This window comes from Neolamprologus multifasciatus, chromosome 2, assembly GCF_963576455.1.
Source record: "Neolamprologus multifasciatus chromosome 2, fNeoMul1.2, whole genome shotgun sequence".
Classification (NCBI taxonomy): domain Eukaryota; kingdom Metazoa; phylum Chordata; class Actinopteri; order Cichliformes; family Cichlidae; genus Neolamprologus; species Neolamprologus multifasciatus.
The window spans coordinates 12,773,814-12,794,803 of record NC_140440.1 but is presented as its reverse complement, the minus strand read 5'-3'; the positions used below and the strand labels follow the sequence as shown (position 1 = coordinate 12,794,803).

General features: G+C 37.1%; 2 protein-coding genes across 2 annotated transcripts; one reads left to right on the top strand and one right to left on the bottom strand.

The window, feature by feature from the left end:
• Nucleotides 1–2,167: 2,167 nt before the first annotated feature.
• Nucleotides 2,168–6,975, top strand: LOC146524058 (uncharacterized). Its single transcript, XM_085170527.1, has 6 exons — nt 2,168–2,347; nt 2,500–2,844; nt 2,941–3,279; nt 4,785–4,901; nt 6,278–6,348; nt 6,828–6,975. The coding sequence occupies exons 1-6, from the start codon at nt 2,305–2,307 to the stop codon at nt 6,891–6,893; spliced, it is 981 nt and encodes a 326-aa protein (XP_085026653.1). The 5' UTR covers nt 2,168–2,304; the 3' UTR covers nt 6,894–6,975.
• An 832-nt stretch (nt 6,976–7,807) lies between these two features.
• LOC146524057 (uncharacterized) lies at nt 7,808–10,725 on the bottom strand. The gene is made up of 6 exons (XM_085170537.1): nt 9,490–10,725; nt 9,048–9,371; nt 8,616–8,963; nt 8,415–8,531; nt 8,131–8,180; nt 7,808–8,031 (listed from the first exon to the last, which is right to left on the bottom strand). The coding sequence occupies exons 1-6, from the start codon at nt 9,530–9,532 to the stop codon at nt 7,960–7,962; spliced, it is 954 nt and encodes a 317-aa protein (XP_085026663.1). The 5' UTR covers nt 9,533–10,725; the 3' UTR covers nt 7,808–7,959.
• Between the last annotated feature and the right edge of the window lie 10,265 nt (nt 10,726–20,990).

Here is a 20,990-nt window from a genome sequence, read left to right as displayed (position 1 = left end):
GCAATGCCTTTTTATACTACTTTTATACTTATTTTTTTTCGTGAGTGTTTGGGTGGGTTTATGCAAGAATAACCTAACCCTATAACTTGCTAGTGTTATAGAAAGATCATAACTTGTGATATATGAGAAGTCATGTCTGTTCTTGAGACTTAAGCTAAGTAAAAGTCATTCTAACTTGAGAGAAACAAAAGGACAATTTATGTCCATGTAAATATACAGATAAATGACTATTTCATGGTTTGCCAATAGACTAAGGCAGCATGGAGGGAAATAAAATCTGGGTTTGCTAGAACATAAACTCTTTCCTGTCCAGTTGATTGAAAGATTAATAATTCACACATATAGGGGACACACTAAACTAGGCTGGACCATGTGAATGAGACACATAGTTGCAGGAAGCATCCAGTAGATCTACAGAGATAAGTTGAGAAAGTGCTTACATACATTTTTGATCCCAAAAGAAACAAAAGTAACCATTAAAAAGCCCTCTTATTGCATTATTGTATAAAAGGAGTACTGATATCCTTCTGTTTCCGCTCATGTTTGGCTGTTTCAAGTATGCATGTAAAATAAATTCAATTAAAAAAAAGACTAAAACCCAATATATTCTTCAGTGGGGGATAAACTGCCTAATAAAGAGCTACTTTAATGTTTTGTTTAACTATGTGTAGTATGTTGGATGCCTCAGAAAGCAGCAATCCAGATGAGTGGATAGCTGCTTGTATAGTGAATTCAAAGAACCACAGATTTACAGGTTACTGAGGGTTTGTTAGTTTGCAGACAGAAAAAGAAGGCAATGACCAATGAACATATTATTATTAACTTTGTTTGAATATACTTTTACTTATTATCTATCTGTTTTTTGTAACTTTCTTCAGATTATCATTTTAAAGTCACAACACCAAATTTACATTACAGTACATACGTTGTAGCCGTGTGAAATGGGGATTGCTTTGCTTGTATTATGGAAAATATGAGTTGCATCATGCACTCGCTGCAGTCGAGTACTTGTGTGGTGGCCTCTTTTAAACTCCCCCCCCCCAATCATTTCTCACCTCTCAGAGAATTGCTCAATGTGCTGTGGCTTCTTCAACTGTAAGTAGTTTCTTATTATATCATGTCAGATTAACAAAAAACATGTTTGGTCACTGATGTTTAAGGGTATCAGCCTCTGAAATAACCGTTCACAGTATTGATATAATCTGCTGTATAGTTTTACTTTCACACTTTCACTTTGACCAGAAATAGAATCAGAATAAAGGTTTTTGTTGTTGCTGCTGTTTTGTTTTTAGAATCATGAGCAAGACTTTTAACAGTGATCAGAAAACTTTCATGCTTTTAGCAATGTTGAAAGTTTTCTGATCCCATTTGAAATTTTACCAAACTTTAAAAGTATGATTGGTTTTTTTAAACTCACACATTCTTTAATAACTGAAGATAACCAGAAAAACCCAACAGATTAAACATCTGTGCATTGCATTTAAAATAATTATTTGAAACCTTTTACCAAAATGTTGGGATGTAGATGCATAAAGTATTATTGTGTAACTTGTAAATCAGTAAAATCCTGATACAAGTTCTGTTTTGCTTCTTTTGACTTTCATTTTTTTCTCTCCAGTACCTTTACTCTCCAGGCTGTCTTCCACTGCCTCCCTACCTTCACGGTAAATGATGTTTAAATATCACAGTCTATGGAGACTCCTGCCTGATTTTATCTGTCCACTAGTCGATCACCATTAAAAACAAGAAAGGGCAAAGAGCTGATCCCTGTTGTATTAAAATGTGCTTTGATCTTTCTATGTTTGTAACAATTTTCTTCTAAATATCGGAATGTTTTTCTTCCAAATTCCTTGCTAGCTTGATTACGACTTTGACTGGAAAAAAAAGACACAAATCAGTTTGTGTGCAGTCAAAACAAAACTGCAGCACTTGAGTTGTGCGCCACTGGATTGTACTGGCCATCACATAAATAAGTGTGTAGTTTGTGAACACTGAAAACTTTATTCTTTTAATTCATACTTTGACCTATGCTGCCTGGTTATAACTGTAGGAATTAGTTGTTATTGTTATTCTTCAGTTATACAAGATTAATAAAAGCAACGACCAATCAAAGTTATTCCTGCAGAATCAGCAGCGACAACAGTGTAGATTCACTGTAAATGGTTTGAATTTTACAGGAAGTACATTTTCTGTGCTTCAGCCAATCACAGTGTTTTCCACGTGGTAAACCTTGATCAGCTTGTGACTAAATCTTCCTTTGAGTGGGAAGACATCAGTTGTGCGAGAGAAGGCTGAGGTACCACAATGATCAGAAGACTGCTTTCTTTGATTCTTCTAAGTACATTGTGTAAGTTGACTTCGCTGAAACATGTGACATTGTAAACAATATAAAACAAAACTCTATAAGGTTGAGTAATGTTTATATATAGATGATACATTTTTAAGTGCTTTGTCCTGTCATGTTCTAACCAATACTGTGTTTTTTTGTTTTGTTTTTAGCTTTGACCGAAGGGGATGAGGGTCCTTTGCAGAGCTCTATAACTGTGACTAAACTTGGAGATAATGTGACTCTGACATGTAAAATCCCTAACGATGAAGTTGGGTTGTCTTACTGGTATAAGCTGAATTTTGGAAACATGATTGAAACAATTGCCTCAGGAAGTTTTGACAAAATATCACTAAAGGGAAAATTTATCAACTCAACATTCAATGCCACAAAAGTGGGTGATATGTATTCTCTTACCATAACAAATGCGAGCAAAGAAGATGAAGCGACATACTTATGCCAAGGAGGAACGGCATACATAATGGAATTTTTTAATAGCACGCTTTTGGTCGTGGATGGTAACGTATTTTAATTTGACTGTTTTTGTCATATCTGCTTCTAAACCCAAATAATTACAGTTGATGCTATTTCATGACTTTTTATGATTCACACAGATACAAAAACGCTGCAGAAATCTGTCACCGTGAAACAAACTTCAGACGTGGAGTCAGTACATTTGGGAGATACGATGACTCTGCAGTGTTCGCTCCTCTCTGAGAACAAGAATGACACAGATCAGTGTCCAGATGAAGACAAAGTGCACTGGTTTAAAGGTGCATCAGACGTCCATCCAGGCGTCATTTACCACGGCAGTCTCAGGAATAAAGAGGACGGGAGATGTGACTACAGTCTGTCCAAAACTGTAACAAACTCATCTGATGCTGGGACGTACTACTGTGCTGTGGTGACATGTGGACAGATCCTGTTTGGTGAAGGAACTGAAGTGGAGATAGGTATGTTTTTGAAGTATTATTTTAATATTTGCTGCACTGATTTTGTGAGCATGTAAGAGAGCAATTTAAGTTTGATCGATCTTATATAAACAGTATAATGTTCTTAAGCCTCACTGGTTTCTTTGACCTATGAAGTAGTTTTTCAGCCCACATGAGTTGATGAATTCACAGGTGGCATTTAGCTGCCTCTGTGACCTTTGCTTCTTTTTCTCTGTACTTTTCTCTGTATGTGTTTTATCCCCGTTTCCTGCAGTGTTCTCGTAAAGGCCCCTCTGCTCTGTTTCAGCTGCTCGTGTTGTCTTGTGTGCTTCACATGATGATTTTTGTTGTGACTATGTTAGATCAGTGTTGTTCATATGAACACTTAAAATACACAATCCAATAGGAAAATTGTATAATAAGAATATGTCACATGAAGTTTACAGGCATGTTAATGAATTAGTTTTGTTTTAGTTTTTCAACTGTGTTTAAACTCTCCCAAGTTTAGCAGAGGGGTGCACTATGACACATATTCAACATAGCTGGGCTCTTTGTGACAAAATCTAAAATCTAATAAGAGATGATTGGTCTCATTATCATCTTTTGCTGCAGAAAATCAATAATCTTGTGATTTGATCACGACAAACCCACTGATGAGTAAGATAAATATATCTGTACACAACAATTAAGGGAACACTTGAACATTTATTCATATTAAAAAAAGGCTAAAACTGTATTTGTGAACTCTGTCAGTGCGCCACAGGGCAGCTGTGGCTACAATGTAGCTGCCATCACCAGTGTGTGAATGTGTGTGTGAATGGGTGAATGACTGAATGTAGTGTAAAGCGCTTTGGAGTCCTTAGGGACTGAGTAAAGCGCTATACAAATGCAGGCCATTTACCATAACTCTTTCTGCAACACTCTCTTTTCTTTCCCGTATATGGACAAATTTCCATGAAATAGTAATTTATCTGTATTTTTTTATTTATATTGTACAATCCAATGGGTGAGTAAATGAATGCATTCAACACGAGGTGCAACATTCATTTTGCCAGATTCAAAGAGCGTCACCTTTGTGAAAGTGAAAATTGAACTAAGCTACACATAGTTCACTGGCCCATTAATCTGGCTTGTTGTACAGCTGTTACTGTGTGATGTAGGCAAGAAAAAGTGCTCTTGAGCTTGAGGAGAAAAAGGTTTTCTGCAGGCATGTCATGAAGTTTGTTTTAATATAATTGTTCTGAAGTAGTGGTTAGTAAAAGTTGACCATATACATAAAAAATCATGAATGAATGTCTGAACTAACTTTTATGATCATTTATTACTGAACATGTAGGAAAATGAGTCAATGAAGTTGTTTGAGTCCAGAATGTTTTTTGTTTCTAGCTTTTGTGAAAAGAGTCTTAAAGTCCTAAATATGAAAATAATCAAAGTACTTAACATAGAACTGATCTGTATGTAGACGTGCGCTGTTACACAGACTTGTAAATGAGATGTTAAACGTCTGGGATGTTTTCTCGTTGCAGTGGCGTTCCCGCTGGTTACTGTGCTCGTGATACTGCTGAGCTGCTCTGTGGTGGTGAATGTTGCACTGATTCTCACCAGAAAACAAAAACAAAAACCAGATTGGAAACACAGCAGAGGTAGGTTACACAGGTTACACATATGTACGCATGTGCACACACACACACGTACACACACATTTGGTGTCGCCTTCTGCTGCTGTTGCTCATCTGCTTCAAGGTTCTATTCAAAAATCAGAGATTCTCTTCTGGATCCCTTGATAATAATGAGTGTTTTTTTGAGTTACTGTTTTCACTGCTGTTTGGTCATGCTCGTGATTGGCCATGTCTACAAAATTACATCTTTCAGCACTTTGCGTGAAAGGTTTGGGTTTTTTTTTAGTGCATGGTCCTCTGAGGGGAAAAAAGAGAACAAAGTTGCCAGTTCATGAACTGCAAAGTTTCTGAACTAGTAGAAATTCAAATGTCATATCAGGTAATATTACCTCTGACTGGGGTGATCGTGGCTCAAGAGTTGGGAGTTCGTCTTGTAATCGGAAGGTTGCTGGTTCGAGTCCCGGCTCCGACAGTCTCGGTCGTTGTGTCCTTGGGCAAGACACTTCACCCGTTGCCTACTGGTGGTGGTCAGAGGGCCCGGTGGCGCCAGTGTCCGGCAGCCTCGCCTCTGTCAGTGCGCCCCAGGGTGGCTGTGGCTACAATGTAGCTGCCATCACCAGTGTGTGAATGTGTGTGTGGATGACTGGATGTGTAAAGCGCTTTGGGGTCCTTAGGGACTAGTAAAGCGCTATATAAATACAGGCCATTTATTAGTTCAAGTTTTCTCGGCAGTATACCCCAAACATGTTGTTTGTACTTTCACCACCATAGTTTTTTATGAATTATGAATGTCAGAAATGAACTATGTCCCAACTTCCCATAGAGTACGTAAACAGAAGAGCTTCTGCTGAGCCTTTTATAGCAATGACAAAAATTTGAGGTGACATTGGGGAAATCCTCACTAATAATGCATGATGTGATAGATTTCAGTCAGAATTAGACATAAACACTAGAGATCTATCAAATCTGTCTTGTGCATTTTCAAACACCAAACCTCAGAAGCCCACTTCCTGGATGAGTCACGGATACAGAAAGCGAAGCAGGAGTCGTATCACGTTTCGTTTTATGACCATGATAGTGACTCCATAGACTAATGCAGCCGTTGTGGTAGACAGATTTTATTTCTTGATGTAAAAGAACAGGATGTTCAGAGTATGAATCTTCTGGTGACAGCTAGAGTAGACTAAACTATGAAATGAATGCATCCATCATAATATTTATAGTAAAAAGAACTGAAGCTAACATGACAGCTAACTGAGTCCCTGTGCAGTATTAATTTAGTCTTGATGATTAGATTCTTGGTTCTGACCTGGGAAACATTTACATCAAATATTTTTAACACTGTTAAAATCTCCTTTTTAGGTCTTCTGCCAATGGTAATGTCTTCTTTTTATTAACAGGAAAGGTTACAGCCAATCAATCTCCAGTCAGTCAACAGGAGAGATCGACTGTGGATCAGCTGAATAATGTGGTATATAAAATATTAGATTTTCAGACAAACACAGAACCAGTAAGCTTAAAATTTTCTTTAAGAAAAACACTTTTATCATGTGAAATACATGAAAATTGTCAAATGAATCTGAAGCTGAAGTGTAAAATTACAGTGTAGTCATCGATCACCACTGGCATCCCAACAAACGCTGTAAGAGAGGGGGCTGGACTGATGAGTCAACAAGAATTGAACTTTGACACAGAGAGACACTCGTTAATGTTCAATTTTCAACTATACTCTTTGTTTTTTTTCATTTTCGTTTTTTTTTAAATTTAACACTAAAAAAGTACTTTTGTTATGGTTATTAATTTATATGGTTATTCTTATAGGAAGCAGAGTTTGTGAGGTATTTGCAGTTAATTGTGACTATGTTCTGTGTGTTTTTAACTGTATAATGTAAATCATAGCCAGGCTTGAAATTGATTGTTCAATTACAGTTTGCTCTTACTAATTTGCAGGAGGGTGAAGAAGCGGGAGTGAACTATGCGGCACTTGATTTTCCCTCAAGAACAGCTACAAGATGAAAGAATAACAGAGAGTTACTGAATGACACAGCATGTACTCTGGAATAAGAGACTACTAGTAAATCTCTTTCCCCTTTGAAGAAGATATATACATATATATATATATATATATATATATATATATATATATATATATATACACACACATATATATATACACACATATATATATACACATATATATATATACACACATATATATATATATATATATATATATACACACACACACATATATATATACATATATACACATATACATATATATATATATACACATAGATAGATATAGATATATATTACATATTTACTGTGTTAATATTGCATGCATACAATATTAACACAGTAAATATATATATATATATATATATATATATATATATACTGTGTTAATATTGTATGCATGCAATATTGATTAACCACTCAAATGGATAAATAGCAATAAATAATCTGCTGTCATTAAAACTATGTTATATGTACCTCATGTGTTCATGATTCATGTATTTGACAAAAAGTCACAGTTTATTGTTTTTATTCCTTATTTCAACTTCACAGGAATTATGCTTTAGAGCAGGGGTCTCAAACTCAAATGAGCCGCGGGTCACTTCTGGCACTGTCATCTCATTGGAGGGCAACTTTAAAGTGGCCACTTAAAGGGCCATGCCTGTAACACTCTGCCGTCATATTAAATCATTTTTTGTATAATAATTAAAAAAAAAATAATTTCTTCACATCAATATGCGGGCTGAAAGTAGAGGTGACGTGGGCCGCAAATGGCACGCGGGCCACGAGTTTGAGACCCCTGCTTTAGAGTAAAACAAAGCTCATGTTTCCTGAACCTATACTTTTAAATTTAAGTTTAACAATACACATAATACACATAAACACCTAATACACATAATACACATAAACACGTAATTATATTACTAATTATATTAATTTATAAAAAAACAAAACAGAAAGCAGTCACAGGCATGGGATCTGTAACACAATGTGAGGTTCATTTTAAAATTCAGGCTCAACATTTCCTTTAGCAACTCAACTCAACATAGAGAGCACACTGTCCTCAGCTTCTTACTCTTGTTTCTCTAGCAGAAAAGTTCAGTGCAGCATAGTTTATATCATCATCAGCTTCAGTCTGCGTAGTAACAAAAAACATAAAAAAGTCGTTTAGATGAAGATACAAAAATCTTTTGACATATTTAAACTAAATTATAGCATCATTTTCATTACTTACTGGTTGGTGTAAGTTGTCAGTTTGTACTTTCGATACAGCATTTCCTATTCCTGACATAAAAAAAATATTATCATGATAAATATATGATAGTGAAATACACTTAATGAGACATTGCCTTCTCAATTTACTGCAGTTACTGACGTTTCACAAAGATACGCACTCTGGAGCATAATCCATAAAAAAATTATCATCAGTCGGTTCAATAATTTTTTCTTATGATTTTAAAGTTGAATTGGTTTTATGTTTTTAAAATGCATGAATGTTAAACCAGTGATAACGCTTACCTTTACATTTTTTACATATCCTTCGGTTGCAGATGAAGAAAACATTTCCAATAACAGAAACGGCCAAACAGGCTGTTAATATTGTCATTTGAATAAATACCTGTTGTGTTGTTTGCTCTACAAAACAAACAAAAAATCAGTTCTTAAAAACATGTTTTGAGTATAACTTCCAGTACGGGAGACAAAATCAGGTACAGGTACCTTGAATATTAAGTATAGCTCCATTTCCAGATATTATCTCCCCACATGCGCCCACAGCGCAGTAGTGAGTCCCAGCATCAGAGGAGCTGACGTTCTTAGAAAAGCCATAAACACATCTTTTCTGAGGGTCAGATCTGTTCTCATATTCATGTCTTTTCCTGTCAGTGTAGATGATGTTTGGATGAGATCCCGCTCTGAACCAGAAAACATTATGATCTCCTGGACACGTCTTGTTCTCAGAATCAGAGAAGACTGAACACTCGAGAGTCGCTGTGTCTCCTGAATAGACTGGATTTGATTCCATCTGCTTTTGGACAGCGATGTAGTTTGATGACCTCTGAGTGTTTCCTGTGTGATACAAAACACAAAGACATTCTTCAAAACATGCTCAGAGAAGTTCAAAATGTTTGTAAAAGTAGAGCAGCTGCATACCTTTTACTAACAAATACATCCCGCTCCATTCACTACTAACACGACTGCCTTGCTCACAGTGATAGTAGCCCTCATCTTCTTGGACTGTCTTCACAATAGTCAGGTTGACAAAATGTTTATCAATTTTTGCCTCAAATCTTGATTCAGGAAACTCTGGAGTATAAACAGGTTGTGTTGTTCCATAAAATGTAACAACTAGTTTAAGAGTATCTCCGACACTCTGCTTGTACCACTGGACTCGACTGCTGATCTCTGTAGTAGTTCTAGCACATGTTAAAGTTGCTGCTTCACCAAGATGAGCGGTTTTCACTGGAACCAGAGAATCTGAGTGAAAACAAAACATTAAAAAAATCATGAGGGGAAAATATTCCAAAATATCTATTCAACATAAATAATTATATTTCAAACATGTGATCAGAGTAAGAAATAAAAAAGCCCTTACAGCCTTCATGGAGAAAAACCAATACCATCCATAATATGACCATCTTGACACTGGTCCTTGTTGAGGCATTTCAGTAGGTTTAAGAGGTGACATGTGCTTGTTTGTTAGACCATCTGATTGGTTGAAGCATCTGATTGGTTAACACAGAACAGACTTAAAAGTACACTTCCTGTCACACTGATCTTAACATTTTTTGCCTCTTTTTCATCTTCTTCTGCAGTGTTTCAGATGTCTGTCTGACAGTAGTTCATGTTGTCAGATGTTAAGCACAGGAAAAGCAAACGGCAATTCTACTCTGGGTTGTAATACGTGCTGCAAGAAATACCTCAAATACATCAAACTCTGCACTACAGAGGAAGTTTACTATCTGTATTTTTTCATTGGTGCGGGGCAATAATATTTTGTTTGTCATAAGATCTGAAGAGCAGGATGAACAAATACTATACGGTTTAGCTTATCAAAAAACACAGTTAATGTGCAATTTGTGGACTGTCATGAAACACTGTGTGGCAGGCAGGAGATGAGGACTCAAAGTGCAGGACTCACAGACTCAGGGGATGAACTCAAAATCACAGCTTTATTTGCTGGTCACAGAAAAATGAGCATACAAAGTAAACTAAGCTAAACTGGGAAACAATGAACTAAAACTCACAGGGAGATCCACACAGCAAGAGGGACGACGCAACACTGACTCACAGAAACACAGGGTTTAAATACACTGGGACGTAATGAGGGGAATGAGACACAGAAGGAGAGCACAGCTGGGAGAAATCAGAAGTGACGAGACAAAGGAGCAAAGTAGGATACACTCACATGAGACACAGACCTTCAAAGTAAAACAGGAAGACGCAAACTAGACTAGGGGAGACAGAGCAGCTAAGAAACACAGACAACACCAACAACAAAGAGACACAGAGGGCAGCTACTAAATAAAATGGAAAATGGCCTGCATTTGTATAGCGCTTTTCTAGTCCTTAAGGACCCCAAAGCGCTTTACACTACATTCAGTCATTCACCCATTCACACACTGGTGATGGCAGCTACATTGCAGCCACAGCTGCCCTGGAGCGCACTGACAGAGCGCCCCAGGGCAGGGCAAAACCATAAAAAACATGCTAAAAATATATGTTGAATTGAGAGAAGGTGAATTTGGTCGACTCTCGGCTCTGCAGGCCTGGATGGTCTTAAAACAGCTTCTTTGGCTTCAGTTTTTAAGGCTTCACTGTGTGTTTAATGAATATCTACTGTTTAGTTCTACTCAGAGAACAAAACAGAACACAAGAAAACCAAACTAAGACACTACACTAAAGAATAAGCTGGGACAACAAAGAGAACTAAGAACATAATACAAAAAACTCAGAGGCACAAGAAACTCAAAACACTGGGTCACTGACCCAGGACCGTGACATGGACGAAATTACACGAAAAGCAGCAGCAGCAGATATTTTGGTTAATATCATATAAATTATCCCAATGGTGGAGCTGTAGGTAAAGCCAGAATCATGCCAAGTGCAAGATCTCAACCATCACATGCCTGGACAACAGCAACACCCATGTGAGGATGCTCTCCCCTTAATACAGTACTGCCACACAGAGTGGTTTCAAAGCAGAGCAACCTGGGCCTCAGCACCTCGCTTTGCACTAGGATACCAGACCCTAGAACATCAGTATGTTCTGGGGTCAGTAGAGATGAAATTAAGTTTTCTATTGTCAAAGACAGTTTTTCTTAATCAGGCTCTGTGCAAATTTTCCATTAAGACTGACATGCAATTCAATATTTTTATAATTTTTTTTAACCCCATTGACTCCAGAATTTACAAGGTTAATACTGAGGTGGCGAAATATGCATAAAGGCTAAAATTCAATTCATCCAAATTATTGTTATTTATGTAGCACCAACTGACAACAACAGTCCAAAAAAAGAGAAAATATCAGTGAGAAATGTTTCTGTGGAGGAAATGACTGACGTGTTTGATTTTTTAATTGATCATTTATACAGCGTTACTCATCTTTACTATATAATTTATAACTACAGACATAAATGTTTATTTTTGTTTAACAACCCCACATATAATGCGTTCATGGTATCATTTATAAAGTCTAAATAAGTGATGTATTTATAAGCACATTTATCTATATAATGATTAAGATATAACCTCATTGCTTGTGAGTGTGTTAATAGAGGTTTTATTAATACTTATTTCATAGGGTAAATTAGGGTTATTTCATCCGGTTACTAATTGTTAGTTAATGAGATAGGTAGATGAGAGAAGAGAAGTGAAGAAGCGAGTGCAAGCAAGGTGGAGTGAGTGGAGTGGAATTGCCACAGAAGGATAGCAGCAAAAGTAAAAGTCAAAGTTCACATGACGGGCAGTGAGCCCTGCTTTAATGTTTGAGACTTAGTAAGGGAGGCAAACTGATTCACTTGTGGAGAGCAGGGACTGTGCATGTTGTGAACAGTGTTGGTCAAGTTACTTGAAAAAGTAATCAGTCACTAATTACTGATTACTTCCCCAAAAAAGTAACCCCGTTACTTTACTGATTACTTATTTTCAAAAGTAATTAATTACTTAGTTACTTTTTAAAAAGACGATTTACAGCCTGAATAGGTGATAAAGTGATAGATCTTTCAGCCCAATTCTACTTTTTCTACATAATCCATCATACAAAATGTAATCAAATGGAAAAGTATCTTTTTTTAACTTGTTTTATTAGTTTTAATCTTTTAACTTTATGCATCAAGCAAAAATTTAATTATCTGCAACATTCTCTGACTGGAAGAAATTAGTTTAATATTTAAACCTATTTTCTGCACATTCCAGCACATAAAATAAAATATTTTTATGTGTTTACACTCAGTCTTTCAAATAGATGCAAGTAAAACACAGCAGAAAATAAATAAAGTCAAAGACTAGCGGTCCTTTGGCTCTATTTTCACCTGTAAAGCAGGAGTGGGGTAGGCGGAGGTTTACCCTGGTGCAGGTGTGCAGCGGTCAGTGGAAGAATCCACGAGTTTCTCTGTGAGTTTCCCATTAAGTCGTAGCTACTCGGTGCTTGTTCGGAAGTTTAGGGGTTTTTTCGCTGTAAAAAGAAGTTTTCTTCCCACGCACAACGGACACTAATGTTTTTGTCACTTTTTATGGAATCAAACTCAAAGTAAGGTCAGTACTTCCACGCTTTAAACGCTGCACGCTCATACTCTCTCTGCACTCGATATATGATCCATTGTTGATCTGCACACAGCTGTTGTCACGAACGTCGCACTCGCTTACGTCACTGTCATGAGACATTTTCGCAAAAAAAATCACAGTTTTAGTAACGCAGTAACGCAGCGTTCCTACGGGAAAGTAACGGTAATCTAATTACCGTTTTTGCAATAGTAATCCCTTACTTTTTCTCTGTGAGTTTCCCATTACGTCGTAGCTACTCGGTGCTTGTTTGGAAGTTTAGGGGTTTTTTCGCTGTAAAAAGAAGTTTTCTTCCCACGCACAACGGACACTAATGTTTTTGTCACTTTTGTTCAAATTAAATTCGATTTTGTTCGTGTTGTCTGTTGACCTTAATAACGTCGAACATTCATAATGAAACGAAGGACTAAACAGTTTTGGCTCCTGCGTTCTGCTTTCACATCTCTCTGATCAGCTTCTTGTAAAAACTCTTCGCTTCATGTTTCACAAGCAGTGAGAAACGGATGATGCATGCAAAATTCAGCGGTGGTTATCTGGTGCGAATCCACAGGGGGGATTTTTTTCTCTCTTGCTTTTTTATTTTTAGTTTCTGTGTAGGGGGCTAATGTTTTTCTCTCCTTTTTCACAAGACATGCCAGATAAAAATAATGTTTTAAACAATAGCAGTTTGCAGCCTATCAAGCACTTGATAAGAACAGTTGTTCAACAATGTGGTTTCCTTAATTAGTCACTGCTCTCGCTTTAATGTTTGTAGAAAGTCTCGGGGGCTGAAACAGCTGATCTTCCCCTCACGCACTTCTTTTTCTGACCTTAATGCAGTCTGTGACTCAATATAGTTCAACACAATAGCTAAAAACACAAGTATGCTTAAGAAAACAAAACAACATCTGTTGATATTTGGATTTCAACAAAACTACACTGATACAATGCAATGCTTCCAGTGTTGCATTTGTAACTGAATTGTGCCTACCCTAATTAGTTTTTTTCAGAAAGGAAGTACGGTGGCCCTGAGAGGCCAAACAGACTTTTCTTTTTGCAGCATTTTTCTTTTTGCAGAATTTTTCTTTTTGCAGCCTTTTTCTTTTTGCAAGTGTTTTTCTTTTTGCAGGTGTTTTTCTTTTTGCAGCATTTTTCTTTTTGCAGCATTTTTCTTTTTGCAAGTGTTTTCGGAAGTTGCAGTCCGTTTGGCCTCTCAGGGCCACCGTAAGGAAGCCATCAGAGGTGCAAACAGCCAAAGGGAGGATATCCTCTTAGCTATCGTGTCTGAGCATTCTTTTAATGCACCTTATTCCCCATCCTCGAGGTGCTATTTAGTACTATTTTGTCAAAGATGCTAGTGTGGCTAATTTATGTACAAAGTGTGTTTCTGCTGCAATAACAAATAAAAGGTCAGGCTTCTAATATCTGTCATGTCTTTCTTTTCAGTCACGTGCAAATCACCTGGTGGTCGGCAAACTTCTTTCTGAGATACTGATGAGATTTAATTTGACCTCTGATCAAATGAGCCTTGAGTGCTACATATTTAACATCATGAGTGCATGAAAGATTTTACCTGACGAAAGTCGACTATTACATTTTAAAATGTAAGCACAGGTGTGTGGCGTTTGTGTGACTGAGAAGAATTACTTTTGTACGACTCTGCATAAAACTGAGCGAAACATGACCATGACCAGGAACGATCTTGTTAATGGTTTAAGTTTTAAAAAGCCAGCGAAGGCTTCTTGTGAACCAGCTTCATATTCTGTTGATAACAAAATTCATGAACATTCTGAGTAAACAGGTTTGAGGGGACGTCGGAAACAGAGAAGTGGCCACAGCCTGAATCTCACACTTCAGCTGCCACATGTGGCTTTGAGTTTTCTTTTACAGACTCCGTCACCGTACACACACCACAATTCTTTGAAATAAAAAAGTACAAGACTTGTTGATTCAGTCAAACTATTTCTGCGCTGTTGCATGCTCACTAGCCAGTGTTAGCTAGTTTACATGCACCTAAGTAGTGCAATGCTTATTTTTCCACACATAAACAGCTCTTGTTTATGCAGCTGTTGTGGAAATTTGTTAACTCTTAGAAGTCCTTTACAGTTTTGATTAAGCAATGATAACACACATGGAACAATAGATCCAGATCTGAGTGACTTCCTTTGTCTGTGCAACTGGTTTAGTAGTCTTGTAAATGCCGCAGTCTGTGTGTGTGTGTGTGTGTGTGTGTGTGGGGGGGGGGGGGTCATGAGTTTTCTGGTTGTTAGCTACAGCTACTTTTTGTTTCTTTGGTCTTGCATTGCGATCTCTGTTATTATTTTTTTTTCTGTTTAAAGTTCATGTTTTGGTATTTAGAGGCCTAGTTTCTTTAGTTTTCCTTTCCTTATTTCCCTTTAACTTTTATTATTATTTCCCTTTAACCTTTTAACTTTTACTTTCCTTATTTCCCTTTTATTTCCTTATAACTGTGTCCCATTCCCCTGATTGGACTTCAAGGAATTAAACTTCTGTCTCTCCTGTTCCTCTGTCAGATTTTTTTGTGTGTTTTTTTTCAAGGTGCAGCATTACCAACTCCTCCAGCTTCTCCAGCTCACACACTCTCAATCCAGTCAGAAAAGTCTTTCCAGCATGTTTGAGAGTGGAGCATCCTCCAGGAATATCTCATCAACAAGGTGCCCAGAGTGGAGTCACGTCCCTCTGGGAGTCATGCATGAACCATGTATCTTTGATCTCTTTCTTTCGATCACTACCAAGAACTTGTGACCACATTTGAGTGTAGGATTATAGATCGATGAGTAAATTGACAGCTTCTATTTTACATTCAGCTCTCTCTCAAACTCAGCAGACAGGAAAAATGTCTGCATTGGCCTCAATCCATCTTTGACCACATCTACAAATTCTGTCCGTCAAAATTGCAAACCGGATCATTAACAAAGGGGGGAATCCAACACCCACCAGGAATTCCTTTGACTTCCAGGAAGGAACACCAAGCTCTGTTTGTGTGTTTACAAGGACCTTCTTCAAGCCTTCTCTCTCATGAGTAAATTATCAGACAATTACATTCGTCAAACATAAATTCAATAACCCATGCAAATTAAAATGAGCTGTCACGTGTACAAAGAAGCCATAAGACAGACTACGGCAGATTCATGCTTTTGGAAAACTCTGCTTTCAAAGCAGTAAAAACACAGCAGAAATCCCTAAAAGGTTATAGCGCTGCCAATCAGTGATCTACGTGAATGATGTCATTTCCTTGTTACCCAGAAGCTGAAGCCCTCAGCTACAAACGCTACAGCTAAGCTACCAGTATTACAGCCAGCCTTGAATCACAGATTGCTGAGTATTTTCAGCGCGGCTTCACAAATGATGAAATCCTTGTGTTATTAGCTGCATCACATGGCGTTACTATCAGCAAACGTACTCTTCAAAGCACCAATTTGTTGCGATTCGGTTTTGAGTGCGCATTCCTCTGCGCCATAGTCCTTCCCGGTAACAAGAAAATTACGTCATTCACGTAGATTACTGATTGGCTAACTCGAAATTTCGAATTACTTTTCTCAAAATTTCCAGTTAATAAGTCTAAATTTTGAGACAGATAACTTGAAATTTCGAGTTATGGATACTTTTTTTGTGTGGCGGAAAAACGGGAGGAAATGTAGTTTTGGGATTTTTGTGCTCAAATGTGTAAACTTAATTAATTACTTAATTAGTTAATACAAAATATGAACAAGAAAATAAAGTCATTATACTACATGACTGGTCACTTTCAAAGCAGCAACGCCACAGGCTATGCGACAGGTTCAGTTTACTGTGTTAACCACTGTTTAAAACTGTATTTATTTAGGATTTATTTGTTGTGTTTGCTATTAACACTTGTTGTTTGCCATCCAATGGGTCATTTAGAGTCTTTGCAGGGTTGGCTTTCCTCCAGGCTTATGTTTCACACCCCTGGCTGGTCTGAAGTGGTGAGGCCTACCCCCCAATTCATATGTTAATTTTTCACTCTGTTTTTCAGAAAGTTTAATCTTTTCTGTTGTTTGGATGTAAAGTGATTGATTTGTACAATGGCATTTTTGCAATTAGTCAAAATGAGTTTTCTTAACAGTCTCCCTGAAAATTCACACATAGCTTCCAAGAGAAAAGGAGAACTTAATTTAAAGCATCTAAGTCAGGGGTCTCAAACTCAACTGAGCCATGTGCCACTGCTGGCACTTTCATCTCATTGGTGGGCCACTTTAGGGTTCAACAAGTACAAAAACAAACAAAAACAAAAAGAAAACACCCACTAAAATGTAGTATTTTGTTTGTTTTGTTAAAATTTCAAATATTGTATGACAAGACAAAACTGCAAACATGAATGCATTTTTTTCAATAAACACATTGGTACTCTCTTTCTGGCCAGACACGTGGCGCTCTTCTACTATAATCTGTTTGTATTTAATAAAATCAAAATGCAGACATAAGTGTAGACATTAGTTTTTGACCCCTAGCAAAAGTCTTTTCTTACCTAATTAAATCTATCATGAACTAACACAGCCAAAATATCAACATGTTTGTACTCTCTTGTTACCTGGGCCACGTCCGCGGCGCTGTCCGTGGTAACAGGACCTCTGACTAATACTGCGCTTTCCGTGTCTGGCTCGTAGACAGTAAATAGCTTCACTGTCTGGGTCAACTTTGCTAGCGAGAGACAGAGAGAGGTGTTGAAAGGCTGCTCCAACGAAACTTTATTGTTTTGTATGGCAAGCCATTAGTGCCAAAAATCACCACCTTTCTAACCCGTTTGGTTAAGAAATGGCATAAAAAACGCTGTTTAATTATTCAAAACGCCGAAAAAAAAAAGGCTCGGATCGTGCGTTCAGGGCGCCATCCGAGTGACGGCGAACACAGTCGAGTCTTAACAGCTTACTTACAACTGGGCTGGTCAGGCCCTCTTTTTGGCTGCAGTGGTTATTATTATATTTACATGCTTCCATCTTCTGTTTCTTGTCAGTAGCAACTCATACTTTTTGAATCTCCTTTTTCTCCCTCCCTTCCGCCCACACACACACACACACACACACACACACATACAATGGCATGGGCAGTCCCACATATTCTCCCTGCAGCTCAGAATACACTGCCCATGAGGCTACATTCTTAAAGGGCTATGCCTGTAGAGCTCTGCTCATATCGACTAACATTAAATCATCTTTTCAATAATAATTTGTAAAAATATTTCCTCACTTCAGTATGCGGGCCACAAACAGAGGTGACGTGGGCCGTAAGTTTGAGACCCCCGATCTAAGTTAAAACAGATTTCTTGAAAATACTGAAGGTGTGCTAAAACTCCCACCACAACAAAGACTCTTGTTCAATAGGTTTCAGTTCACTATGTATTTGTTTGTGAGTGGGAGTCTACTAAGCTTTTGATTTAGTACATCTGGAGTTACGACACAATCTTGAGACTGGTACTGCAAAACAAAGTTTAATCCAATGATTCTTGTTCCCTTTTTTGTGAACATAAACTTTAACATATTAATTTGTGTCAGTGCACATATTTGTATCCACTACATTTTTTTCGATCCAGTTGATAGCATGACTAATAGATTACATAAAGAAGGGACAGAAACAGCTGGGCTTGTCTGTGTGAGACACAGAGTTGCAGGAAGCCACCAGTAGCTGAAAAGGTCAAATGAGCTGTTCTTACACTCATTTTGATCCCCGAAGAAACAAAAGCAAAGCATTACAGAGCTGTTTTACTACGGTTTTACTCCATGAGCTGAGTGCTGATGTTTTGTTTTTTTAATTACAGAGGGACAGCTCAGGCTTTAATTCTGATTCATTGTGATTCACAAACTCAACTGTATGGGTGTTTCCTGATATAGCCACGAGTTTGTGAATCACAATCAATCAGAATCAGTCCTGACAACAAATTCAAGTATGAAAAGTCTAAGTATGTGACATGAAGTGGGATTTGTTTGCATAAAACATAAATTATGGAAAATGTGATTCCAATTTGGGGTGCAAGAATTGCAAAACATGTATCATAGTCTCAGACTGCACCATCTTGCTGCATTCAGATTTTTTTATCAAGCCAGTCAGCATATGTCTGTTGTGGCCATTGTTTACGATTTCCCACATTATATCTCACATCTCGGACAATTTCTCAATAAAACAATGAAATGTGATAATAATGAAAAGTTAGATAGAAGTGAAAACCATGCATTGCAGTCAGATCTTACTGAACTGTAGCTCAGCAGAAGTATAAGTCAGATAAAGTTTTATCATCAGTTTGATTGGCATGAATTAAAGGACACAAATCAGTTTCAACACACTCACAATCAAACTACAACAACTGACTCACGCACCACTGGATGTCCACTACCTTATCGTCTAAACATGACTCTCTTGAGCACTAGTTTTAGTCTCGTATTTTACACATATCCTTTAGTGCAGGACTATCTTACTACAAGTTACTGTTTTGTCTTCATGATTAATAAAGGTAACAGCTGCAGATAGATAGATAGAACTAATAGCTCAGTTGTGCAAGAGAAGGTTGAGGTACCACAACGATTAGTACATTGTGTGAGTTTTCTTCTTCCGCACTGTAGGATGTACGATTGTATACAATGTAACAATGTATGCATTTCACTGTTATGTAACATTTTAGATTGCGTGATGATTATACCTCTTTAAATTGCTTTGTCTTCAACTCAGTTTAATTCATTTGAATTTTCTTTCCACAGCACCAAATCACACCAACAGTTCACTCAAGACACTATTTTGCCTTTTTTGCCTTTATTTTTTCTTCAGCTCTGAGCAAAATGAATGAGGTTCTGTATTAAATGTCTTTGACTGAGGCTAAGCTTAGAGATGGTGTGATTCTATCATATAATGTCTTTAGGGATGATGTGCTGCTTACTGGTATAAATTGAATCTTTAAAATATTACTCAAATAATTGTTTGAGGAAAGTTTGACTAAATATCACTTCAGGGAAGGTTTAAAAAAAGACAAAGGTTCAAAGCCATGAAAGTGGGTAAGGTGTATTCTCTAACTATAAGAGATGTAAGTTTTACTGTCACAGTAAATTATACCCAGATCATTCAAGTTAGACTGATATTATATAAACTGCTTTCAGTTTTTAGCCGACATGAATTGATGATTTCACAGGTGGCATCTGGCTGAGTCTGTGACATTTGCCCTCTTTGTTCTTTCTCTGCATTTCTGTGTTTTCTTCTCATTTCCTGTGCTGTTCTCTGTTACATAAAGGCATGCCGACTGCAGGCTTTTTGTCATAAGCTGCAGTATGTAGCACACTTTTTAAATTTTTTTAAAAAGTTTTTTAAAGTTGTGCTAAGTAAAAGATTCATGGATCCATAAAAAAATAGCAAACTTTATCACAAAGATAAAGCACATCTAGGAGATGGAGTCAGTGAAGTTGTTGCAGTCCTGAATGTTTTTGATTTGAGCTTTTGCTGAAAAGATTTCTTACTTCCTGAGAACAAACTTAAAAATGCTTCTGCTGAAAACTATCCAAATATATGACACTGACCTGGTGTGTGCTGGTCAGGCAGACCAGAAGTAAATGTCAACACCAATTTACTATCATTCAAAAGAGAATCTTTTATTCCCCTTTGTGCTGCATGTGCTGTACGTGGATTGGACCCAGAAGCAGAATCAACACCGGATACTCGCACGGACCATGACAGCACGAGCCAGTTTATGTATAAAGGTGTTTGATAATCAATCCAAAAGACACAATTTAATGTTTTAATTATTTCAGCTTCACAAATTGTTTACTTTAGAATAAAGCCAAAACTTAGCTACATGGTGTGTATGGTAAGAACTTGTAGGATGTTTCATGTCCTGTTTCCACTGTTCTTTCTACTGTCTCGAGTTTCTGAACCTATACTTTGACATTGATTTTGAAGTGCTATTAAATTTAACTCTAAAGTATCCTTAAAATGATTTGGAGCTTTGTTACAACGTGGAAAAATGGTAACATATTAAGATTTTGTGCTTAGTTTGGTGCAAAGAAGGTTTCAAAACACAAGCAAAATTCCGATACTGCAGTGATTTTTGCATTTTGGTCCTCAATTATTATTTTGACAGGATTCTCATTCTCGGTCTCTCTTCTGATTAATAGATAGTGTTATATGCACATGCAGTGCATGTTTAGCAATGCACAATGATATATAATTTATTACTAGAGAACTTCTTACGTTTTTCTATTTGTAGTCACCAGAGCTAAATATCTTCTTCTATCTACAGCTAATATCTTGCAGTTCAAGATATTATAAAAAATAAAATAAAAAATAAACTGAATTGAACAACAGGTGAATCCTACA